This window comes from Rhinoraja longicauda, chromosome 18 (assembly GCF_053455715.1).
Source record: "Rhinoraja longicauda isolate Sanriku21f chromosome 18, sRhiLon1.1, whole genome shotgun sequence".
Taxonomy (NCBI): domain Eukaryota; kingdom Metazoa; phylum Chordata; class Chondrichthyes; order Rajiformes; family Arhynchobatidae; genus Rhinoraja; species Rhinoraja longicauda.
Window position 1 is genome coordinate 29,018,338 of NC_135970.1, and position 26,496 is coordinate 29,044,833.

The 26,496-nt window shown below is 46.8% G+C and overlaps 2 protein-coding genes across 2 annotated transcripts; both read left to right on the forward strand.

The window, feature by feature from the left end:
- Positions 1 to 2,778: 2,778 nt before the first annotated feature.
- LOC144602363 (ferritin light chain) lies at positions 2,779 to 13,226 on the forward strand. Its single transcript, XM_078415409.1, has 3 exons — positions 2,779 to 2,982; positions 8,722 to 8,868; positions 10,193 to 13,226. Exons 1-3 carry the CDS (start codon positions 2,815 to 2,817, stop codon positions 10,487 to 10,489), a joined length of 612 nt encoding a protein of 203 aa, XP_078271535.1. The 5' UTR covers positions 2,779 to 2,814; the 3' UTR covers positions 10,490 to 13,226.
- A 5,161-nt stretch (positions 13,227 to 18,387) lies between these two features.
- Positions 18,388 to 22,162, forward strand: myod1 (myogenic differentiation 1). Its single transcript, XM_078414819.1, has 3 exons — positions 18,388 to 18,897; positions 20,102 to 20,177; positions 21,921 to 22,162. The coding sequence occupies exons 1-3, from the start codon at positions 18,388 to 18,390 to the stop codon at positions 22,160 to 22,162; spliced, it is 828 nt and encodes a 275-aa protein (XP_078270945.1).
- The last annotated feature ends 4,334 nt before the right edge of the window (positions 22,163 to 26,496 follow it).

Below are 26,496 nucleotides of genomic sequence, written 5' to 3' on the forward strand. Positions count from 1 at the left end.
AAAACCAAGAGGTTTTAGTTTTGCCAACCACAGGAGATGCAACACCTGTCCCTATAACTCCTCCCTTGACTCTGTCCAGGGACCCCGACAGTCCTTTCAGATTAGGCAGAGGTTCACTTGCACCTCCTCCAACCTCATCTACTGTATCGGCTGCTCCATGTGCGGACTCATTTCGGCGAGATCAAGTGTTGATTGGCCGATCGTTTCACTAAGTACCTTCACTCAGTCCGCCTTGGCCTACGTGATCCTCTCGTTGCCAAACACTTTAACTCCCCCTGCCCATTCCCATACTGACCTTTCTGTCCTGGTTGTCCTCCATTGTCAGAGTGAGTCTGCACACAAATTGGAGGAACAGCAACTCGTATTTTGCTTACAACCCAGGTGTGTAGGAAGGAACTGCAGATGCTGGTTTAAACCGAAGACAGACACAAAAAGCTGGAGTTACTCAGCGGGACAGGCAGCATCTCTGGAGAGAAGGAATGGGTGATGTTTTGGGTCGAGACCCTTCTTCAGACGAGTTAGAGATAAGGAAAATGAGAGATATAGACGATGTAGAGAGATAATGAGCAATGAATGAAAGTTATGCAAAAAGATATGCAGAAAGGTAACGATGATAAAGGAAACAAGCCATTGTGAGCTGTATGTTGGGTGAAAATGAGAAGCTAGTGTGACTTGGATGGGGGAGGGATAGAGAGAGAGAGGGGGAATGCCAGGGCTACCTGAAGTGAGAGAAATCAATATTCATACCACTGGGCTGTAAGCTGCCCAAGCGAAGTATGAGATGTTGTTCCTCCAATTTGCGTTTTTCCAATATTCTCACAATATTTTCCAATATTGATTTCTCTAACTTCAAGTAACCCTTGCATCCCCTCTCTCTCTCTCTCTGTCCCTCCCACACCGTAGTTGTCAGACAAGTTTCACTGTCTGCATAACTCATTATCACCTAGCCTACAGCCAACAATGGACCATTGTTTCCTTTTCCTTTGACTCTCATCCTGAAGAAGGATCTGGACCCAAAACATCACCTATTCCTTTTCTCCAGGGATGCTGCCTGACCTGCTAAGTTACTCCAGCTTTTTGCGTCTATCATCGGTTTAAACCAGCATCTGCAGTTCCTTCCTACACAATAGCTTTTCGGGGTTTTGCCCAAGTTCTGACATCCTTCTACCAACAATAGTAAACTGATGGCAACATTGGTGAGGCAGGTTAGATTTAGATCTACAGTTCAGAGGAGAATAGATCCAATCCCCAACTGCTGAGCACTGGTTAGAGAATGATCCTGTATCTGATCTTGAGAGGAACAGTTGGGCTGAAAGGCTTGAGGTGAATGCACAGAGTCTTTTACCCAAGGTAGGGGAAATCAAGAACCAAAGGATAGTCATACAGCATGGAAACAGGCCCTTCGGCCCAATTGCCCATGCTGACCAACACCTGCCTGTGTTTGGCTCATGTGACACTAAACATTTCCTACCCGCACATCTGTCCATTGGTTTAAGACAAGTTTTAATAGGAACCTGAAGGGGCATTTATTTCTCTCAGAGGGTGGTGGGTGTATGGGACGACCTGCCTGCAGAGGAGGTGTTGAGGCAGGTACTATAACAGCATTTAAAAGACACCGTGAAAGATTTAGAGGGTTATGGGTCAAATGTGGGCAGGTGAGACTAGCATAGATGGGGTATCTCGGATAACATGTACGAGTTGGGCTGAAGGGCCTGTTTCCACGCTGTATGACTATAATCGTCTGAGCACGATTGCCAAGAGACAGACAAAAAGTGCTGGAGTAACTCAGCAGGTCAGTCAACATCTTTGGAAAACATGGAGAGTCGGGTCGGGACCCTTCTTCAGACTTTTATTTTGGTTTAACTGGGTTTGCAGTTCACAAGGAAGGTGATGAAAAAACATCTGATATACTTCCACCAGGTCTCCCTGCCATCTCCGGAGTTCCAGAGAAAACAATCCAAATCTGTCCAACCTCTCCCTGCAGCTAATTCCCCCTAATCCAGGCATCATCTGATAAATCTCCTCTGCACTCTTTCCAAAGCCTCCACATCCTGGGGGATGATGGGATGACCAGAACTGCATGCAATACTCCAAATACTGAAAATACGGCCTAACCGAAGCACTATAAAGCTGCATTATGACTTCCTGACTTTTACTTGATGCTCCAACCTATGAAAGCAAGCGTACAAAATTCTTAAGGGGTTGGACAGGCTAGATGCAGGAAGATTGTTCCCGATGTTGGGGAAGTCCAGAACAAGGGGGTCACAGTTTAAGGATAAGGGGGAAGTCTTTTAGGACCGAGATGAGAACTTTTTTTTCCACACAGAGAGTGGTGAATCTGTGGAATTCTCTGCCACAGAAGGTAGTTGAGGCCAGTTCATTGGCTATATTTAAGAGGGAGTTAGATGTGGCCCTTGTGGCTAAAGGGATCAGGGGGTATGGAGAGAAGGCAGGTACGGGATACTGAGTTGGATGGTCAGCCATGATCATATTAAAGGGCGGTGCGTACAGGCTCGAAGGGCCGAATGGCCTACTCCTGCACCTATTTTCTATGTCTCTATGTTTCTAATGAGGGCGTTGTGGACAGATGACGACTCCACGCTGGTGAAGCGACAATCGCGTGATAACTTTAACGCGTAAATCCTCCCCTCCCAGTTCCCTGTCTGCAGGCGACCGCTCGCTTCTTTGTCGAAAGCCTTCTGACCCTCGAGAGACAGTCATCCGGATGAACCTCGCGTTGAACTGGAAGAGGAACTTCTCTAATTTGAGCAGAGCTCCTGCCAGCCGTGCTCGGGACGTTTGCCACAGGCACCCATGGCAGAGCCGAGGGGCAAGCGCCTAAAGACCTGTTTGCCCAGCTGCAACTCCCACCGGCCGCTGCCCAGCGCACAGGTGAAGCAGAACTACCCGCTGGAAGTGGAGGAGTCAGTGTGCGGACTCATCACCTTCTTCTACGAGGTGTCCTACAGGTTCCGGGCTCTGGTAAGGGGGCGGCGGGACCTCCAGCACGGGGAGATGTGGACCGAGAGTTGTGACACCCCGACTACCCCAGAGAGAGAGATATCTCAACTGTGTGGCAGGGGTGGTTGGGAACTGGGTGACCAACTGAGTGGCAGGGGTGGTTGGGAACTGGGTGACCAACTGAGTGGCAGGGGTGGTTGGGAACTGGGTGACCAACTGTGGCTGGGGTGGTTGGGAACTGGGTGACCAACTGTGGCTGGGGTGGTTGGGACTGAGTGACCAACTGTGGCTGGGGTGGTTGGGACTGAGTGATCAACTGAGTGGCAGGGGTGGTGGGGAACTGAGTGGCCAACTGTGGCTGGGGTGGTTGGGACTGAGTGACCAACTGTGGCCGGGGTGGTGGGGAACTGGGTGACCAACTGTGGCTGGGGTGGTGGGGAACTGAGTGGCCAACTGAGTAGCAGAGGTAGTTGGGAACTGGGTGAGCAACTGGGTGGTTGGGAACTGGGTGGCGAACTGAGTGGCAGGGCTAGTTAGGAACTGGATGACCAACTGAATGGCAGGGGTGGTTGGGAACTGAGTGGCAGAGGTGGTTGGGAAATGGGTGACCAACTGAGTGGCTGGGGTGGTGGGGAACTGGGTGGCCAACTGTGGCAGGGGTGGTGGGGAACTGAGTGGGGAGCTACAACAAAAAAAAATCGCCAATCCACGTTGTCCGGAGATCCAGAGTCGAGGCAAGAGTGTTGAGTATTTCCATATGGCCCGAAACGGAGCAATTAAATTCTTTCTTGCAGCAGCACAACAGATATGCAAACATAGCACTCTGTGAAACTCACAGTAAACAAACAAAAACTCATACACGCACATACACAAAAAAAATGGAGTAACTCAGCGGGTCAGGCAGCATCTCTGGAGAAAAGGAATAGGTGATGTTTTGGGTCGAGACCCTTCTTCAGTCCGAGAGTCAGGGGCAAAGGGAACAACAGATATCGACCCCCCCACCCTGACTCTCAGTCTGAAGAAGGGTCTCCACCAGAAACATCACCCACTCCTTTCCTCCGGTCATGCTGCCTGACCCACTGAGTTACTGCAGCTTTTTGTGTTCGACTTTTATTTAAACCAGCATTTGCAGTTCCTTTCTACACATTTTATATACAATTACATATACACCACACATTATATTCACATACATATATATACATACACACACACACATAAACAAAGACAAATAAATAGACAATAATGATACAAAGCTGGGTCGTAGTGTGATGATACAGAGCTGGGTGGTAGTGTGAATGTTACAAAGCTGGATGGTAGTGTGAATGTTACAAAGATGGATGGTAGTGTGAATGTTACAAAGCTGGATGGTAGTGTGAATGTTACAAAGCTGGGTGGCAGTGTGAACTGTGAGGAAGATGCTATGAGGTTGTAGGGTGACTTGGACAGGTTGTGTGAGTGGGCGGATGCATGGCAGATGCAGTTTAATGTGGATAAGTGTGAGGTTATCCACTTTGGTGGTAAGAATAGGAAGGCAGATTATTATCTGAAATGGTGTCAAGTTAGGAAAAGGGGACGTACAATGAGATCTGGGTGTCCTAGTGCCTCAGTCACTGAAAGGAAGCATGCAGGTTCAGCAGGCAGTGAAGAAAGCCAATGGAATGTTGGCCTTCATAACAAGAGGAGTTGAGTATACGAGCAGGGGTCCTTCTGCAGTTGTACAGGGCCCTAGTGAGACCGCACCTGGAGTACTGTGTGCAGTTTTGGTCTCCAAATTTGAGGAAGGATATTCTTGCTATTGAGGGCGTGCAGCGTAGGTTTACTAGGTTAATTGCCGGAATGGCGGGACTGTTGTATGTTGAAAGACTGGAGCGACTAGGCTTGTATACACTGGAATTTAGAAGGATGAGAGGGGATCTTATGGAAACATATAAGATTAAGGGGTTGGACACGTTAGAGGCAGGAAACATGTTCCCAATGTTGGGGGGTCCAGAACCAGGGGCCACAGTTTAAGAATAAGGGGTAGGCCATTTAGAACGGAGATGAGGAAAAACTTTTTCAGTCAGAGAGTTGTAAATCTGTGGAATTCTCTGCCTCAGAAGGCAGTGGAGGCCAATTAATGTATTCAAGAGAGAGCTAGATAGAGCTCTTAAGGATAGCGGAGTCAGGGGGTATGGGGAGAAGGCAGGAACGGGGTACTGATTGAGAATGATCAGCCATGATCACATTGAATGGTGGTGCTGGCTTGAAGGGCCGAATGGCCTACTCCTGCACCTATTGTCTATAATAGTCACGTAATGCCCCCAAGTCTTTGCAGTTTGGAGCCTATTTATAGGTTGTAGTGTTTAAAAGCCTGATAGTTATCGGGAAGAAGCTGATCCTGAACGTTACAGTTTTCAGGCTCCTGATGGCAGGAGTGAAATGAAAGTGTGGTCAGGGTGGTGTGGGTCTCTGATGATGCTGGCTGCCTTTGAGGCAGCAACCCTTGCAGTGGTGGGGAGATCAGCACTCGTGATGGACCGGGCAGTGTTCATCACCTTTTGCAATTGGTTCCTGGGCGTTTGAGTTGCCGAACCTTCCATGTACAGTGAGAATGGGAAGCAAGTGATCACTGCCGTCAGACTGTGTCTTATGTGCAATGAAGTGGCTTAATTGCTGCATTAGTCAGTTTAACTGGTATCACCACTCTGATGGAAAACAAAGACAAAATGAAAGGAAACACAGGACATAAAAGGAACTGCAGATGCTGTTTGACAAAAAGACACAAAGTGTTGGAGTAACTCAGCGGGTCAGGCAGCATCTCTGGGAACAAGGATAGGTGACATTTCAGGTCGGGACCCTTCTTCATAGAAAAGTACAGCACAGGAACAGGTTCTTCAGCCCACATTGTCTGTGCTGAACATAAAGCCAAGTTAAACTAACCTCCTCTGCCTGCTTGTGATCCATACCCCGTGCATTCCTTGCACATTCACGTGCCTGTCCAAAAGCCTCTTAAATGCCACTATTGTATCTGCCTTCACCACCACCCCTGGCAGCTCATTCCAGGCACCCACCACCCTCTGCGTGTGAAAAAAAAATTTGCCCCACTCATTTCTTTTAAACTTTGCCCCTCTCATCTTAAAGGTATACTCTAAACATTATATCCTTTATCCTGTATCTTGTACGCTGTGGATGGTTTTGATTGCAATCATGTCTAGTCTTTTTGCTGACTGGATAGCACACAGCAAAAAATGTTTCACTGTACCTCAGTACACATGACACAATACCAAACTCAACTTAAAGCTATGCCCTCCAGTCATTCACAGCTCAGGTGGAAGGTTATTTATCTCAGAATATTAAATGGCTTACCAACAGTTTAATGTTCCAAATACACTAAGGGAGGTATACCATACAGAGCAAGGTGTACATTTTGTATGTAATTAATTAGAAAGGGAGCAGAGAAGATTTACGAGGATGTTGCCAGGACGCGGGGGTCTGAGCTATAGGGAGAGGTTCAGCAGGCTGGGACTCTATTCCTTTGCGCACAGGAGGGTGAGGTGTGACCTTAGAGGTGACACAAAATCACGAGAGGAATAGATCAGGTAGGTGCACAAAGTCTCTAGCCCAGAGTAGGGGAAATTGAGAACCAGAAGGATGGGTTTAAGATGAGGAGGGAAAGATTTAATAGGAACCTGAAGGGTAACTTTTTCACATAAAGGGTGGTGGGTGCATGGAATGAGCTGCCAGTGGGAATTAGTTGAGACAGGTAGTATTGCAAAGTTTAAGAAACATTTAGACAGGTATATTGATAGGACAGGTTTAGAAGGATAAGGCCCAAAGGCAGGCAGGTAGGACCAATGTAGATGGGACATGTTGGCCGGTGTGGACAAGATGGGCCAAAGGGCCTGTTTCCCCGCTGTATGCTCTAATTACTTGATCATCTGCAGGCTTCTCTGATTTACCTTGCCAACAGTCTGAAGAAGGGTCTCGACCCGAAACGTCACCCATTCCTTCTCTCCTGAGATGCTGCCTGGCCTGCTGAGTTACTCCAGCATTTTGTGAATAAATACCTTCGATTTGTACCAGCATCTGCAGTTATTTTCTTACACTACCTTGCCAACTTATATCTGCAAATACCTGAACATAATTAAGATTTAATTGAAAAGTAGTCAAACAGCATTTCAATAATTTCTCTATGTTCTCCTCCTATTTCACAAAGCAAGTAGATAGTTAAATAACAAATCACACAAGCCATAACACCTGTGGGCTTATGGGTCTGTGCTGAATTAATTGATATAGACAAGACACTTTTTTTCAGAGGCTTATGCTAACCTGGGAGAAGTATAATTTAGAGACACAAGGAACAACAGAGCCTGGTTTACAAGAAAAGGTACAAGTGCTGGAGTAGCTCAGCAGGTCAGGCAGCACCTCTGGAGAACATGTATAGGTAACGTTTCGAGTTGGGACCCTTCTTAAAACAGGTACAGAGCAAACAAAAAAGTATAGAAGAAAGAAATAGGGCAGCATGGTAGCACAGTGGTAGAGTTGCTGCCTTACAGCGCCAGAAACCCGAGTATGATATTGACTGTGGGTGCTGTCTGTGTGGAGTTTGCACGCTCTCCTTGTGACTGTGTGGGTTTCCTCCGGGTGCTCCAGTTTCCTCCCACATTCCAGGTTTGTAGGTTAATTGGCTACTGTAAATTGTTCCAAGTGTGTAGGATAGAAGTAGAGTTAGGGTGATGGATGGTCGGCGTGGACTCTGTGGGCCAATAGGCCTGTTTCCATACTGCATCTCTAAACTCAACTAAGAATCCCATTACTAGAAACAGAATCAGATTTGTTGAAAAGTAGTAAAAAGACACTAACACTACCTCTCCAGTGACAATGAAGGTCACGACACTTGTGGTCCCGACCTGAAACGTCACCTATCCATGTTCTACAGAGATGTTGCCTGACCTGCTGAGCAACTCCAGCGGTGCTGTTTTTTAGATGAATAATTTGACCAGATTCTAATTATTATTATTATGGTAGTTGGACCAAAGTTCTCAATTACCTCAGCACCTGCAAAATAAGTGGAAATGGGAGAATTGATGGGCTGAATGGCCTAATTATGCTCCTCTGTCTTATGATCTTATGGTTTTACGAATTTATAATCTCAAACCCGTTTTCCTGCCGTTTCTCTGTAACCTTTGACGCCCTTACTAATCAAGAACCTGCCAGTATCTGTTTTAAACATACCCAATGACTTGAGATGACAGCACAGGAATGGACCCTTCTGCCCACCATGGTAATAACGGGAATACCATTACCCTTTAGAAAGAAGATAGACACAAATTGCTGGAGTAACTCAGTGGGTCAGGCAGCATCTCTGGAGAAAAAGGATGGGTGATGTTTCGGTTTAAGACCCTTTTTCAGACTGAAAGTAGAGGGGGGAGAATTGGAGGTAAAAAGATGCCAGAACAAAGCAGGCCAGCAACAGATGACCAAGGAAGGGTGGAGCCCACAATGGCCCATTGTTGGCTGGGGAAGAGGTGATAAGGAAGGAGTACAAAGATGCGAACGGTGGAACCAGGAGGACAACTAGGTTGTAAGCTGCACACGTGACAGTATGGCAATGGGAAGGGGAGTTAAAATGGAAGGCAACCAGGAGATCAGGTGGGCCAAGGTGATCTTACCTTTCAGAATTCTGTGCTGGGTGGCAAGAGGAGATTGAGCCTTTATTTGAGCAACCAGTTAATGTCACAGTCATGTTGTCTACTTACGTTGTTCCTGCTTTGTGTTTAGGCGGAGATTTTTGAACAGGATGATGTTGCGCTGCCCCGAGTTGCTGGCTATTTCCACAAGATAACTGAAGAGGAGGAGCAGAACGCGCAAACCTTACTCGACTATCAAGCGGATCGCGGGGGACACTACTGCCCCAAAAATATTCAGGTATTGCCGCATGTTGGCCCACCAACAAACATTGAGGTGATAAAGCAGACAAGGAGTACGATCATACAAGCGGTCTCAAGTAAATGTATCTATCAGCCAACATAATGGCTTGCTCAATCTAACGTGCAACTGCACAATTTCCATTGACCCTACCACGTTATGCACCATGAGTGAATAGAAAACATTTAAATCACTTTATGAACCATTAGTTGAGATTGAATCAACAAGAAGAATTAAGAAAAAGAGAATTTACGATGATGTTGCCAGGACTTATAGACAATAGACAATAGATGCAGGAGGAGGCCATTCGGCCCTTCGAGCCAGCACCGCCATTCAATGTGATCATGGCTGATCATTCTCAATCAGTACCCAGTTCCTGCCTTCTCCCCATACCCCCTGACTCCGCTATCCTTAAGAGCTCTATCCAGCTCTCTCTTGAATGAATTCAGAGAATTGGCCTCCACTGCCTTCTGAGGCAGAGAATTCCACAGATTCACAACTCTCTGACTGAAAAAGTTTTTCCTCATCTCAGTTCTAAATGGCCTACCCCTTATTCTTAAACTGTGGCCCCTTGTTCTGGACTCCCCCAACATTGGGAACATGTTTCCTGCCTCTAATGTGTCCAACCCCTTAATAATCTTATACGTTTCGATAAGATCTCCTCTCATCCTTCTAAATTCCAGTGTGTACAAGCCTAGTCGCTCCAGTCTTTCAACATATGATAGTCCCGCCATTCCGGGAATTAACCTAGTAAACCTACGCTGCATTGAGGGTGTGAGCTAGGGGAAGATGCTTGGCAGGCTAGGACTTTATTCCTTGGAGCCCAGGAGGCTGAGGGGTGATCTTATAGAGGTGTATAAAATCATGAGAGGAATGGACAGGGTGAATGCACAGAGTATTTTACCCAGATTAGAGGAATCAAGAACCAGGGGACATAAGTTTAAGGCGAGAGGGGAAAGATTTAATAGGAACCAGTAATGCAGCTTTTTCACTCAGAAGGTGGTGGATATAAAGAACGAGCTGCCAGAGGAGGTCGTTGAGGCAGACATAATAACAGCCATTTGGACATGGATAGGAAAGGGATAGGGGCCAAACATAGATGGGGCATTTTGATCGGCATGGGCAAGATGGGCCGGGGAGCATGTTTCCATGCTGTAAGACTTTACGATAGAGGCACCTTCTTGATGTTGAATTTCCATGGGGATTCGTCCGATCTTCCTGCCGTAAAAATCGGCGGAGATGCCGGGAAATCCAACAGTTGCGCGTCGGTGGAGGGAGAACTTCCAGGGGTAGCCCTAATTTGACGTCCACGTTGTCCTTGCAGAAACCCCACACCCTGACGGTGCGCAACCTTCTCCAGGCGCTGGAGATCACCATCGACCAGTGGAAAACTGCCGCCTCCTTCCTGGAGGAACTCTGCCAGCTGAGCAAAACCCAGGACGACCCTCACACTGCCAGCTTCATCAGGAAGCGCCTGCTCGTCCCCAAAGTCCAGCAGATCAAGGTGGCCGCTGACCTCCTCACCAACGCCAACCGCCTGGGCTGCACAGATGGCGGAGAGATCAGCTTCGGCGAGTACCTGATAGACCATCTCCAGGAGGAGCTGAGAACCGCAGTCTGAATTATCCCTCGGCCTTGCTCCACCTCCAAATACCAAAGATCGGGACACCTCCAGTATCAATGCGTCGAGTTTCACAAAACACATTTCCCTCCCTTTCCTAGATGAATGGATTTTGAGATGCAAATGATATTCTTAACCCTACGCTAGAAGGTTCACTTAAGAGCAATGAAATGGGTAAATCAGGATGGATGGCCACGTTTGTTCCACAGTAGACTTCATGGGAGATTTACTGTTGTTTAGAAGGGTCACCAAAATTGGAGCCACCCCCAATCTCCCCAAACATGGCATTTCTGGGAAATTGGACCATTTGACCAAGGCTACTTAGTACAGAGTCCCTTGGTTTCTTTATTATCAAGAGAATAGAATGGCGAGGGATATGAAGCATATATTAACGCAAAGTGCAGGAGGAATTCAGCATCTGAGTATAGACAGGCAACATTTCAGCTCAGGACTTTTCTTCATTGTGAAGACCCAAATGTCATCTGTCCATTGCCCCCACAGATGCTGCCTGACTTGCTGAGTTCCTCCAGCACTTTGTGTATTGCCAAAGATTCCCCCATCTTATAGTTCCTTGCACAGATGGAGTGCCTTGTTGCAATTTCTTAGACCATCCTGTTAATCTGGTCCCAGATAAAGCCAGAATGAAATTGATCATTTTTAAAATCTAAATAGTGAAAGGGTGGACAATCAGAACCTTCTTCCCAGGGTGGAAATGTTGAAGACTCGAGGACATAACTTTAAGGTGAGAGGGGCAAAGTTTAAAGGAGATGTGTGGGGCATTTTCACACGCACACGATTAGAACATACTGCCACGGAAAGAGGCAGAGGCAGATATGATAGTAGCATTTATGGGGCTTTTGGATAAGCACAGGGATATAGATCATGTGCAGGCGGATGGAGTTAGTTTATCTTGGCATCATGTTGTGGCATGGACCCAGTGGGCCCACGAGCCTGTTCCTGTATTGTATTGTTCTATTGCCTCCAGCCTTTGAGTCCATGTCCAGTGGATCCATTAAAACTCCCATAGAGGACCGCCCTTCACTCCCAAGCTGTAGTTCTCAAGTAGCAGAAAGTAACAGCAAGTAACAACAATGGGTGGCTCATGCAGCTGCTGCCTCACAGCGTCAGAGATCTAGGTTCAGTCCCAACCTCGGGTATTGTCCGTGTGGAGTTTGCACGTTCTCCCTGCGACCGCGTGGGTTTCCACTGACATCTCAAAGGCGTGGTTGTAGATTAATTGGCCCTCTGTAAAATTGCCCCTAAAAAATGTTATAATTAAGAAAACTGTGGGCCCTTTTTTGGTGGCAACTTCAAGCCCCTAGGTCAATGCATTTATGCCAGATCTTACTTCTCTGGTAGTTTTTAATTTTCCCATAGTTATTAGTGGAGCTAGTTGACCAGTGAATCTAATACTCCAGCAGCACCCTCTTTAATAAACCAACAACCTTCAATCAGTAGAAACAAAGGTGCTGGTTTATGCAAAAAGACACAAAGGGTTGGAGTAACTCAACGGGTCAGGCAGCATTTCTGGAGAGCATGGGGAGATGATTTTGGGTCGGGACCCTTCTTCCTTCCCTGGTTATGATGAAACCTTGCAATACTCAACACCAAATTGTCCTGGTGGATTGATTTATCTTATAGGGACTAATGTAGTGGGGAAGTGAAGTGACAAATCTAGCTGACAACTGGGTGGTAGACATGAAGTTAGGTTTATTATTGTCATGTATACCAAGGTCCAGTGAAAAGCTTTGCTTTGCATAGTATCCAAGCAATTCAGATGCCATACATAAACACAATCATGTACAGTAGGTAGAGCAAAGAGGAAGATACAGAGTGCAGAATATAGTTCTCAGCATTGTAGCGCATCAGTTCCAGAGACAAAGTCCAATGTCCACAATGTGCAGAGGTGAATCGGACAGTACCTTAGCTTATGGAAGGACCATTCAGAAGCCTGATAACTGAGAGGCCAAAGGTGTTCCTGAGATTGGTGGTGCAAGCTTTCAAACTTCTGTACCTTCTGCCAAATGTTCGCAGAGAGAAAAAACGAATACCAGGGGTGGGACATGCTATTGATTAGTTGGCTGCTTTTCAAAGGCAGCGTGAAGTGTAGATTGAGTCAGACTTCGAATCGGATAATACCATACATAAACGCAATCGTCAAACGCAAGTATAGTAGCTGGAGCAAAGGGGAAGCTAGAGTGCAGAATATATTTCTCAGCATTGTAGTACAACAGTTGCATTGTAGTGCATTATCCAGAGACAACGTCCAATGTCCACCATGGGGTAGAGGTGAATAGGACAGTATTAGTGCTTAATCAGTGTTTGCTATGTGGCTAGTCTGGTGCTATTTAAACGGGCACAAGACATGCACTTTTGTGCAAATTTACATTTAATTCTCCACTCCATTTAGTGTAAACATGCACATTTGAATTTTAACACTCCTATTTTTTTTCTCAATGGGAGGTGTTGGAACTGGGTGGGGCGGGGGGTAGTCGAACAGGGAGGATAGTGTGTGTTTAAGATCCTCCCACAGCCTCGCTGCCTTCTCTTCCGCGACCACCTGTGATCTTAACCCGCTCTCACTTGTTCAGGAGCCGGTGTGACAGAGTTATTCCATCCCGTTTGACTCCTCCGCAAACCATAATTAAAATGTACAGATTTGTAACATTTAGGGTCATTTTAAAATTTTATAGGGAAAGATTTTTATAAGAATCTGAAGGGGAACTATTTTTTTCACACAAAGGGTGGGTGGGTGGGTGGGTGTATGGAACGAGCTGCCACAGGAGGTAGTTGCGGCAGGAACTATCGCAACGTGCAAAGAGAATACACACAGGTACATGGATAGACTGGTTCAGAGGGATATGGGCCAAACGCAGGCAGGTGGGACTAGCGGAGATGGGACGTGTTGGTCGGTGTGGGCAAGTTGGGCTAAATACAAGACTCGATGACATTGAATTATTCGATTGAGAAATGAACGTATTCTTAAAACAGCTTTTGATATCTACTTTCTACGTATTTTCATACACTTTAAACCGTCTTTCTTAACACCCCATGGAGTGCTGGATATTAGATAGATGATTCTATTCACTGTGTAGTGGAATCTTTTTTCTGCAAGATTGAGATATGTTTATCTGGCGCGGGTTGGTAAGCTTTTATATTGTTTGGAAACGGTGTCGCTCATTTACAATAAAACGCCTGGGTACAGAATCCAATGAATAAAGTGTGGGAGATAATCAAACTGGGCGTAGAAAACAGTTCTTGTTTCATCTTTACGTGCACATCTCGAGTTTAGCATTCGTGTATTACATTCTGCACGGTTGGCCCGCTCGGCCTTTGATCAGCTAAATATAAATTTCACTAATGAGACTCTGGTCACATTACTAGCAGCGATTAGACCCTTCGGTCGGAATTCGGCGATTCATATCCTGTGTTTCAAATGGCCGTCCACGGTTTGTGAGACAGACACCGTAGTCAGAGAATCCAACCCTAACTTGCCAAATTCGTTGCGAAATTCGATTTAACAACAACCGCAAGTTTTAAACGGGAAGCGTTTTCAACGAGGAAAAGTCGTAGAAATTCCCTCCAGAATTTGAAATTCGTGTCTTGACTCAGACAGGAGTTTTTTTTAAATTGGAGATTTGCCACGGACACGATTTTGGATAATACCAGCGGAGAGAACATGGAATGTACACAATTAACTCGTTGGAGACAGATACTGGTAAAATCGCAAGTGTGCTAGGAATATTATGGTAATAAACACGATTTTGTATATATTTTTTAAATCGCAGAAACAAAGGCACTCTGAAAATGGAACATGCAGCAGGAATTAGAACAACCCACAATATTGGTAGAAACATAGAAAGGAACATAAAAAATAGGTGCAGGAGTAGACCATTCGGCCCTTCGAGCCAGCACCGCCATTCAATATGATCATGGCTGATCATTCAAAATCAGTATCCCGTTCCGGCTTCTTCCCCATATTTCCTTGATTCCCTTAGCCGCAAGAGCTAAATCTAACTCTCCCTTGAAAACATCCAGTGAATTGGCCTCCACTGCCTTCTGTGGCAGAGAATTCCACAGATTCACAACTCTTGTGTGAAAACGTTTTTCCTTATCTCAGTCCTAAATGACAACCCCTTATTCTTAAACGGCAACCCCTGGTTCTGGACTCCCCCAACATCGGGACCATTTTTCCTGCATCTACCTTGTCCAATCCTCTAAGAATTGTATATGTTTCTATAAGATCCCCTCTCATCCTTCTACATTCCAGCGAATACAAGCCCAGTTGACCCATTCTTTCATCATATGTCAGTCCCGCCATCCCGGGAATTAACCTGGTGAACCCACGCTCAATAGCAATAATGTCCTTCCTCAAATTAGGAGACCAAAATTGCACACAATTCGTTGGATTTTCAACAATAGCTTGAAGGAAAACAGGGTCACGTGTAGGAAGGAACTGCAGAGGCTGGTTTACACCGAAGGTAGACACTAAATGCTGGAGTAACTCAGCGGGTCAGGCAGCGTCTCTGGAGAAAACGAATAGGTGACGTTTCAGGTCGAGACCCTTCTTCAGACTGAGAGACTGAGTTCTGGTTGAACCGAATCTTAAGCGGGTTGGAGGGTTGTCAGCACGGGGGAACAGCTCGAGGCTTTTAACTGGCTTTTCCAAATTACCCCATTTTAACTATCGACTGCCACCTAATCCCAAATCAGATTCCCGTTGCTGCGATCTTGAGTAAAACACAAAGTGTTGGAGTAACTCAGAGGGTCAGGCAGCGTCTCTGGAGAACACGGATAGGCGACGTTTCGGGTCGGGACACTCCTTCAGAATCCCGTTCGTTCCCAGTCGTTGTCTGACATTTAGTTACCCAGACTCTGTTTACTCCAAAGTAGTTTGAAACCGAATAACAGGCGAGTAGAAGCAAAGAACTGCAGATGCTGGTTTAAACCAAAGATGATCACAAAGTGCTGGAGTAGCTCAGCGATTCAGGCAGCATCTCTGGAGAGAACAACAAAAAAGGATGGGCGACCGTTCTTCAGCCTGGGTCCCGACCCGATTACAGGTCTACAGATTATGGACAGGAGGAACTGCAAATGGTTGTTTACTAAAAAGGCATAAAGTGCTGGAGTACCTCAGGGGTCAATAGACAATAGGTGCAGGAGGAGGCCATTCGGCCCTTCGAGCCAGCACCGCCATTCAATGTGATCATGGCTGATCATTCTCATGGTCAGGCACCATCTCTGGAGAACATGGATATTCGAATAGGGATTTTCGAATTCGACGTTTCGAATGGGGACCTTTCTTAAAATGGGTTCAGAAGAAACAAATTAAAAAAATAGAAACAAGAAATAAAATCCCGGTGCTAGAAATATAATCGAATTTGTTGAAAAGTAGGGTTTAAATTTTTTTTAAATCAGTCTTTAGAGGGGATAAAGATTTGGACTAGCTGAGCGGTACAGAATCACGAGAAATGCCAACAAACTCATCTATTGGGTTTGAGGTGTGACCACACAAATCGATAACTCGGGAGAGAAGGAATGGGTGACGTTTCGGGTCGAGACCCTTCTTCAGACTGATCAGTCTGAAGAAGGGTCTCGACCCGAAACGTCACCCATTCCTTCTCTCCCGAGATGCTGCCTGACCTGCTGAGTTACTCCAGCATTTTGTGAATAAATACCTTCGATTTGTACCAGCATCTGCAGTTATTTTCTTACACAAATCGATACCATCAATGCATTGTCGAAACTGGCAACGAATTGACACAACATGTTGTAGTAACTCAGCGGGTCAGGCAGCATCTGGAGAAAAGGAATAGGTGACGTTTCGGGTCGGAACCTTTCTTCAGACGGCGAGAGGGCAATTCGTTCACCCACATAATTAACGAATGACAATCAGTTGCTGTTAAACAAAGCATTAAAACTGTACCCCTGGAACCCGTTGAGTTATTCTTCCAAATGATTGCGGTCAGTGTGCCATGGGGGACGTGAGGCTGCAAGTGAAGGAATATGTAGGAAGAAACTGTAAATACCCCGACGACAGACACGAAGTGCTGGAGTGTGAAGAAGGGTCTCGACCCGAAACGTCGCCTCTTCCTTTTTCTCCAGAGATGCTGCCTGTCCCGCTGAGTTACTCCAGCACTGAGTGTCTGTCTACAGTCTAAGCGAAGCCCCGGGTTATCAAGGACAACTGTACATCGCAGTGCGAGCAGACAGTTTGTCAACGGGCGGTTCGCTCAGTCCACCAGATTCTTCCGATTCCTCCCGGTCGCTGGCTGGTCACAAACCGTCTCACCATATCACGTATTGGGGGGGGGGGGGGGGGGGGGGGAGGGTGGTGGGGGAGAAGAGGTCGGGTAGAAGGCTTCTGCACTGCGTGCGTGCGTGTTCCGTGTCATGTCAACCCTCGGACCAGAGGCGGGTGGGGAAGTGTTATCTTACACCGTCCCAGGCAAGGGCGGAGAGCAGAGAACTCCCTTCGGCCTCCACACCAAAGCCCCCTTGTTCATTCGTATCGCTACGTGTTGGTGGAATTAGATTGTGCTTGCAGTACGTTGTGCTGCTGCAAGTGAGGATTTCACTGTTCTGTCTGGGACGTATAACAATAAAAGACTCTTGAACTAGAATTACTAGCCAACCATACAACTAGAAATATGGCTAGCAGTATCTCTGCCCAGCAGAAAATAGCCTGGGACAACATTATCAGCGATTTAAAACACGTTCGTTTTCTATATTCTCTGAGGAAAATAGTCGTTTCTGTTTGTCTGGTGTCACTGTTCCAATAATAATTTTGCAGAGTAACGCAAAGTAAAATCCTTCAATTTTCCAATCACACCTCGATAATCTTATTTTAAAAATCAATACTTAAATAGTTCACTGTAATTTTACAACGTCATTTGCTGTACCCCAAGATTATAACGTGGGGGGGGGGGCGTTTAACCCCCAAAATGATTCTGCTTATTGGAATTGAACTAACAACAATGATGGATTCCTGATCTATAGAAATCTTCACAGTATGAATTCGCCGCGCCAGTGTGGTTATAAAGTATCCACAACACAAACGCATCCTTAAATCTCTAAGATCAGTCTGAAGAAGGGTCTCGACCCGAAACGTCACCCATTCCTTTTCTCCTGAGATGCTGCCAGACCTGCTGAGTTACTCCAGCATTTTGTGAATAAACACCTTAAATCTCTAACGACCATTTTCAACCGCAAGAAACTCACTCCACTTTGCTCCGTGCGTTCGTTTAAATTTGGTTCCCGTTGAATTTTATTCCCCCGATGGTTTATTGCCTGAAAGTTGTGGCAGTTAATTTTCTGTAACGAAAATATTTTTTTACTCTTCTTTATTTTGAGACTGTATTGAGCAAAGTCAATCCAAGCGTGGTTTGGAAGTAGAGTATTGCGTTAGAAAAGGCGAGACCTTAGTATTTTAACAATCGTTTAAGATACCGGTGTAATTGGCAGAAGTCTTAACCATCGGGTCTGAGGAATATTGCACTTGTCATCCGTGCAAGTGAGAAGGGAAGAGGGGTGGGGGGGTGGGGGGTCTCTCGTTGAGACGTTTCCAGTGTAATAGCTGGACACAAAATGCGAGTGAAATGTGAAGGGTGAAAGAGAGCCCAGCCAGTCTTCCAATCAGCAGGGTGGCCCTGGTTAACGCAACCCCCTCGCACAACAGTGGGATTGGCTGCTGGGAGGACCTGGGGGCGTTGAATGAATCGCTCGCTGTCGCCCAGAGAATTTGGAATAAATAGAGGCAAACCCTCCAGCCACCCAGCACAGGTACCGGACGGTACGAGCATCGCAGTCAGAGGACGAGCGACAAGTCTACGAAAGAGGGGCGAGAGGGAAGCAGGGGTTTGTGCTGGAAGTTGGAGGAGGACCTGACCGCGGCCACCATGGAGCTAACGGATACCTCCCTCTGCTCCTTCTCCTCCGCCGACGACTTCTACGACGACTCTTGCTTTTCCACTTCAGACATCCACTTCTTCGAGGACCTGGACCCCAGGCTGGTGCACGTCGGGCTGCTCAAAGGCGACCAGGTGGCGACCGAAGACGAGCACATCCGAGCGCCCAGTGGCCACCACCAGGCCGGCCGCTGCCTGCTCTGGGCTTGCAAGGCGTGCAAGAGGAAAACGACCAACGCCGACCGACGGAAAGCGGCCACCATGCGAGAGAGGCGGCGCCTGAGCAAAGTGAACGAGGCGTTCGAGACGCTGAAGAGGTGCACGTCCACCAACCCGAACCAGAGGCTGCCCAAGGTGGAGATTCTCAGGAACGCCATCAGGTACATCGAGAGCTTGCAGGCTCTCCTGAGAGACCAGGACGACAGCTACCTGGCGGTCATGGATCAATACAGTGTAGACTCGGATGCCTCCAGCCCACGGTCCACCTGCTCGGATGGGATGGTAAGAGAATTGCGACATTACATCTATACACACACATATATAATATACACGCCCATATCCACATATACTGTGAGTGCGAATGTTGGTGTGGGTGGGTGCGGGTATGTGTGTGTAAGTGTGAGAGAGTATGTGGGTGTATATGTGTGTGTGTGTGTGTGTGTATATTTGTGTAGGTATGTGTGAGTATACAGTATGTGAGTGTAGATTTGTGAATATTTGTATGCGAGTGTACAGTATATGAGGCTATTTGTGAATGTTTGTGTATACACATACACACTTGCACAAATAGCCACAAATATACCCCCATACACTGTACTCACACACAAACACTCACAAATAGCCTCATATACTGTACACTCACATACAAATCTACACTCATACTGTATACTCACACACACCTACACAAATATACTCACACACATATACACCTACATACTCTCTCTCACACACACACACACACACACACACACACACACACACACACACACACACACACACACACACACACACACACACACATACCCACAGACACTGTACACCCGCACACATTGTCCACCCACGCCAACATTCGCACTCACAAATACACACCTAATGGATAGAGAGAATGACCCAGATGTAAATTGTCTGGTAAATGTTAGGCTTATACTATTCTAAAGAATTTCCAGCATCACATTTAAAATGATGTACCATGACAGTAAAGTTGAGGTGATGACCAAACTCCTTCGAGCTCAGGTGTCAGAGTTGGAAGGCATATCCCTAACGTGTTTGGTTTTCTATTCAATCCAAATGTAAGAATTGTTACTCGAAGTTTGAGGTCTCATCCGATACAAACTGGGACAATTTAAAGCCGTATTCGATGTAGATTCTGATAGCACAACGCTTTATCTGATATGAACTTTGATAGTTTACAGCCTTATCCGATATAGACAGATAGTTTGGAGCTTAATTCGATACAAACTCTTGACAGTTTAAAGTCGTATCCGATACAAACTGACATTTTGAAGCCTCATCGGACAGTTCAAAGCTTTATCTGATTATAAACTCTGATCGTCTAAATCCTTGCAAACTTGGTCAGGTTAGTTTGAAGCTTGATCCGATGCAGACTCCGGCAGTTCAAAGCTTTATCTGATGCAGACGTGGATAGATCTTCCAAGTAGCGGCCCTGTATCTCAGCCTGACCGTTTCCCCGTGTTTGATTTTGCAGTTGGATTGTAGCGGGCCCGCCTGCGATAGGAGACGAGCCGCCTACGACAACAGCTACTTCTCCGAGGCGACAAACGGTGAGTGAGTGAATGAACGACTCCTCGCACCAGCGACACGCACAGCGGGACTCCATCATGGGAAAGCGTGGACCCACCGTTCACAGTGATCACACCCGGCCAAATGTTCCCCCCCTTCACCAACAACTCCTATTTCAGTGTAGCAATACCGAGAAAATATCCCTTCTCTCCTGAGATGCTGCCTGACCTGCTGAGTTACTCCAGCACTTTGTGAATAAATACCTTCGATTTGTACCAGCATCTGCAGTTATTTTCTTATAATGCCGAGAAAATATAAGGAAGGCATCACAAAATGCTGGAGTAACTCAGCAGGTCAGGCAGCATCTCAGGAGAGAAGGAATGGGTGACGTTTCGGGTCGAGACCCTTCTTCAGTCTGAACTCTTGCCCCCTCAAATGACTTTATATTTTCTCGGTATAGGAAAATAACTGCAGATGCTGGTACAAATCGAAGGTATCACAAAATGCTGGAGTAACTCAGTCTGAAGAAGGGTCTCGACCCGAAACGTCACCCATTCCTTTTCTCCTGAGATGCTGCCTGCCCCGCTGAGTTACTCCAGCATTTTGTGATACCTTCGATTTGTACCAGCATCTGCAGTTATTTTCCTATACCGAGAAAATATAATGTCATTTGAGGGGGCAAGAGTTTAGTGAAGATGTCACAATGTGAAATATCTAGTTTGTACTATGGAAAGACAAGGAGCAAGAATTACTTGCTTGCCTCCATTAGGAATTGCTGATCTTCGAAAACCTCTCTTTAGTTTTAGAGACGTAGCGTGGAAACGGGCCCTTCGACCCGCCAACTCAGCGCCGACCAGCGCCATTAGCTCTATCTTACAAACGAAAGGCAATTTACGAAAGCCAATTACTCTAGAAACCGGCACGCCGTAGAGACGTGGGAGGAAACCCGATACACCCGATGAAACCCCACGCGGTCACGGGGAGAAATGTACTAACTCCATCCAGACAACCCCGTAGTCAGGATCGAACCCGGATCTCTGGCGCTGGAAGGTAGCAATTCTACCGCTGCGCCACTGGTTTAACCATCTGTGGTTAAACTTTCCCAACTGAAGACCATAAGACATCGGAGTAGAATTAGGCCAGTTGGCCCATCGAGTCTGCTGCGCAGTCCATTATTGCTGATTTATTTTTTCCCCAAAGGGTCAGAGGCCATTGGGAATAGTTTGGATACATCCCGGTCTCTCTTTTCATCTGTCAGTAATTAATTCAATTAGCTATTTTCTAACTCTTTGGATATTTCTAGATGTAAGGAATTGCAGATGCTGGAATATTGTGTAGAGGATGCTGGGATAACTCAGCGGGTCAGGCAGCATCTCTGGGGGGCATGGGTAGGTGCCGTTTCTGGTCGAGACCCTTCTTCAGTCTGAGGAAGGGTTAGTAAGACACAGCAGCAGAATTAGGCATTTCGCCCATTGAGTCTCCTCCACCATTCGATCGTGGTTGATCCATTTCCCCCCCCCCCCTCAATCCCATTCTCCAGCCTTCTCCCTGTAATCTTTGACACCCTTCCTAATGAAGAACCCATCAATCTACCCTTCAAAAAATACACAAATGTCCCGACCCGAAACGTTGCCTGTCCGTGTTCTCCAGAGATGCTGCCTGTCCACTTGAGTTCCTCCAGCGCTCTGTGTTCTATCCCTCAATATTTCTGACGAGTAGAAGACGTGACTTTTCTCCAAGTGCGGCGCCGTTCATGGTCTCATTGCAATGTGCGTTGTGTTTAGATGCGAAAACTGGCAAGAGTTCCGTGATCTCGAGTCTGGATTGCCTTTCCAACATAGTCGAGCGGATCTCCACCGACCGGCCGACTTGTCCGGTGATGATGGTGCCAGACGCGACCATGGTTAGTCCCTCGTCTCCCCGGGAAGGGGCCACTTTGAGCGACCCTTCGGCCATTATCTCATCGCCGGACAACTGTACCGTCACCGAGCTACCGCCCGACAACCCAATCTACCAGGTTTTATAACCGCCGAACACAACTCCCGAGGGTGCACTGGTGAAACGTTTGAACCCAAAACCGACCGCAGGAGACGGCGCCGGTCTCTGGATTCGGTTCCTGACTAACGGAGGAACTTACCAATAAACAGACCATTGCCGAGATCGCCAACCCCCAACTACATGGAATTCAATACAGTCACCACCTCCAAAACCTGTCTAAATCAGACATTTTTATTTCCCTCTTTAAATGCATCCCAAGTTTTAAAATAAGTAACCGAACACCTAATGTGGACCACTTCTTTTGTACAACTTTGTGTATAATTGTATATAAGAGTTGCTTTTTTTTGTTGCCAATCCATTGAAATATTTAATGTCGCTTGTTTATAGAAATACCTGGTTTGATGTGTCAAACTAAATTTATATATTTATATTATATATTATCAGTGTGAATGCCAAGACTGTTCCAAGAAATACGAAATAAAACGTATTTATATAATAATGTTTTCCAATTTTTGCACCAATTCCACTCGCTGCTTAAGTTGGCTACCTGTTGGATTGAAACGGCCAGCTCCATCTCTGGAGGCGGAGAATAGGCGCCGGACCTCCTCCAACCTCATCTACTGTCTCCGCTGTTCCAGGTGTCAACTCCTGAATATCGGCGAGACCAAGCGCAGGCTCGTTTCGCTGAACACCTCCGCTCAGTCCACCTTAACCTACCTGATCTCCTGGTTGCTCAGCACTTTAACTCCCCCTCCCATTCCCAATCTGACCTTTCTGTCCTGAGCCTCCTCCATTGTCAGAGTGAGGCCCAGCGCATATTGGAGGAACAACACCTCATATTTTGCTTGGGCAGCTTACAGCCCAGCGGTATGAATATTGATTTTCTCTAACTTCAAGTAGCCCTTGCTTTCCCTCACTCACCCCCCCCCCCCCCCCACCCCTTCCCAGTTCTCCCACCTGTCTTACTGTCTCCGACTCCATTCTCCAGAACAAGGGGCCACAGTTTAAGAATAAGGGGTAGGCCATTTAGAACTGAGATGAGGAAAAACTTTTTCAGTCAGAGTTGTGAATCTGTGGAATTCTCTGCCTCAGAAGGCAGTGGAGGCCAATTTTCTGAATGTATTCAAGAGAGAGCTAGATAGAGCTCTTAAGGATAGCGGAGTCAGGGGGTATAGGGAGAAGGCAGGAACGGGGTGCTGATTGAGAATGATCAGCCATGATCACATTGAATGGCGGTGCTGGCTCGAAGGGCCGAATGGCCTCCTCCTGCACCTATTGTCTATTATCTCTGTACCGCCCACTCCCCTGACATCAGTCTGAAGAAGGGTCTTGACCCGAAACGTCACCCATTCCTTCTCTCCAGAGATGCTGCCTGTCCCGCTGAGTTACTCCAGCACTTTGTCTTTTTTTTTGGAAAAACAAAATAAAGACACGCAGAACTGCAGATGATGGAATCTTGCGGCGAACGCAAAGTGCTGGAGTAACTCAATGGGCAGCATCTCCGGAGAACACTTCCAAGTCTAAAGTCGAGACATCTCTCAAGAAGGGTCCCGATCTGCAAGGTCGCCTAACCCTGTCCTCCGGGGATGCAGCCCGACCTGCCGAGTTACTCCAACAATTTGTGTTCCAAGAAAGAACCCCCAGCGTGGCGTTGGGAGGGGGTTGCCCTGGAGGGACTTTCACCCCACTGCCCGTTTTAAGTGGATATCCTATCCTTTGGGATTTTTTCCATGATGCTTTGGCCAACGCGTAACCTTTAAATCAACAGATCTCAAAAACAGATCATTGCTTCCATCGTGGCATTTGAAACAATCTTTTGGCAGCACCCATTGCCAAATGCCTGCACTTTTTGTCAGCGCCAACGGTCCCGGGAGACCTCGTCGGGCAGTAGGAGCTCATCAAGTCCAAGGCCGCTCCAAGTGCACTTTGTAGGGAATGGGCGTGTGGTGGAATATGATCCCGAGCTAGTCAGGCTCCAAAAATAATCGGATTTGATTATTGCCAGCGTACGACACGGCCCTCCAACAAAGTTCATTTCACCCCTTCCCAACTGCACTGTACAAACCACACCAGACACACAAAAAAAGTATATGTGCGCGATTTCCGATCAGCAGAACCATTAATTCAACAGAAAATGTCCATCATTTCCTTGAAAGAATTGCGTGCAGATCCACTTCCAAAAGGCGATCTTAAATACAAGGTCAAAATAATGGCAATGGAGGAAACCCAAGACTGAAACGTCAGTGTGGAGACGGGAAGGGGAGTTAAAATGGCTAACAAGTGGGAGTCATATAGCATGGAAATAGACCCCGAACGACCAACAGGCCCCAACTGCACTAGTCCCACCTGCCTAGGTTTGGTCCATATCCCTCTAAACCTATCCTATCCATGTTCCTGTCCAAATGTTTTTGTTTTAACTTTGTGATAGTGCCTGCCTCAACTACCTGATTGAGAATGATCAGCCATGATCACATTGAATGGTGGTGCTGGCTTGAAGGGCCGAGTGACCTACTCCTGCACCTATTGTCTGTCTATTGTCTACCTCCATAGGCAGCTCCTCCATGCATTCATGTAAAAAAAAACATGCCCCTCAAGCTCCTATTAAATTTCTCCTCTTCGCCTTAAACCTATATCGTCTGGTCTTTGATTCCTCTACTCTTGGCAGGAGACTATGATATTTACCCTATCTATTCCTCTCATGAACTTATGCACTTCTATAAGATCGGCCCTCATCCTCCTGCGCTCTAAGGAATAAAGGAAGAAATACCTGGCATGAGACCATCTCTCCCATCCCCTACAGCATAAACATCCCAGCCTCAGCCCAAGTGAAGGGCTGAAATCAAACCTAGGACATGGTAAGCAAAACACAACAGTCTCTCCAATCACAAGAGCAAGGGAAGCCCAGAAGACATTCCTGCCTGTGCCTTTCACACAAAGTGCTGGAAGAACTCAATGGGTCAGGCAGCATCTGTGGAAGGAATGAGGAACCATACACTCACTGGTTTAGAAGGATAGAGGAGAGGGGGGAATAATTTAAAACTACAGAATAATGAAAGACCTATAGATAGAGTGGATGTGGGAATGGTTTCCCGTAGTGGGAGAACGTGGGGCCAGAGGCCACAGTCCCAAATGAGATGATGAGGAATTTCTTTAGCTAGAGGGTGGTGAATCTGTGGAATTCATTGCCGCAGATGGTTGTGTGGGCTGAATGGCCTAATACTGCTCCCATGTCTGGTGGTATGGATGGATAGGCGAGGTTTCAAGTCAGGACCCTTCTTCAGACTGATCATCTCAATGAGGGTCCTGACCCTGCAACTGGGAGCTCAGCAAGGTCATTGTGCACAGAGCACAGGTGCACATGCCAGTTCCAATGTCCAGGAACAAAGGAGACTAGAAAGTGGTGGTCACTGCGCAGTCCATCACGGGTACAGACCCCCCCCCCCACTCCCACCACCACCACCACACACTGCCCGGTCCATCATAGGCACCGACCCCACCATCAAAGGGATCTTCAGGTGTCGCTGCCTCAAAAAGGCAGCCATCATTGTCAGAGACCCACACACTCTCATTTCACTCCAGTCACCATGAAGGCGTTGCAGGAGTCTGAAAATAGCGACCACCAGGTTCAAGAACATCTTCTTCCCAACGACCATCAGACTATTGAACACTACGATGTCCAACTAAACTCAGAACTGCTTGGGTTTCACTCAGGCTGTGTTTTCGTTTTGTCACTATATTGGGTTTTTTTAGATTTGGTTTGGTTTCGAGATACAGCGGAGACACGGGCTCTTCGGCCCATCAAATCTGCACCGACTAGCAATCCCCATACACTAACTAACACACTAGGGACAATTTACAATATTCACCAAAGCCAATCAACCTACAAACCTGCACGTCTTGAAATGTGGGAGGAAACCGGAGCACCCGGAGAAAACCCATGGAGAACGTACAAACTCCGTACAGACACATCTATAACCAGGATCGAGCCCGGGTCACTAGCGCTAGAAGGTAGCAACTCTACTGATGCACCATTGTGCTACCCTGATTGTACTGTGCTCCAGACCTGTGGTGCTGCTACAAGTAAGAATCTCATTGTTCCGCTTCGGTAGATATGACAATATAACACTCTTGACTGGCGAGTAAACAGTTGGAGTAACTCGATGGGTCAGATAGCATCTCTGGAGAAAAGAGATAGGTGATGTCTTGTGTCGAGAGCCTCTTCCGACGAAGGGTCTCGACCCAAAACGTCACCCATTTCTTTTCTCCAGAGATGCTGAATTACTCCACCTTTTTGTGTATATCTTCAGTTTAAACCAGCATCTGCTGTTCCTTCCTACACCGTTTTGTTTGCCTGTTAGGATG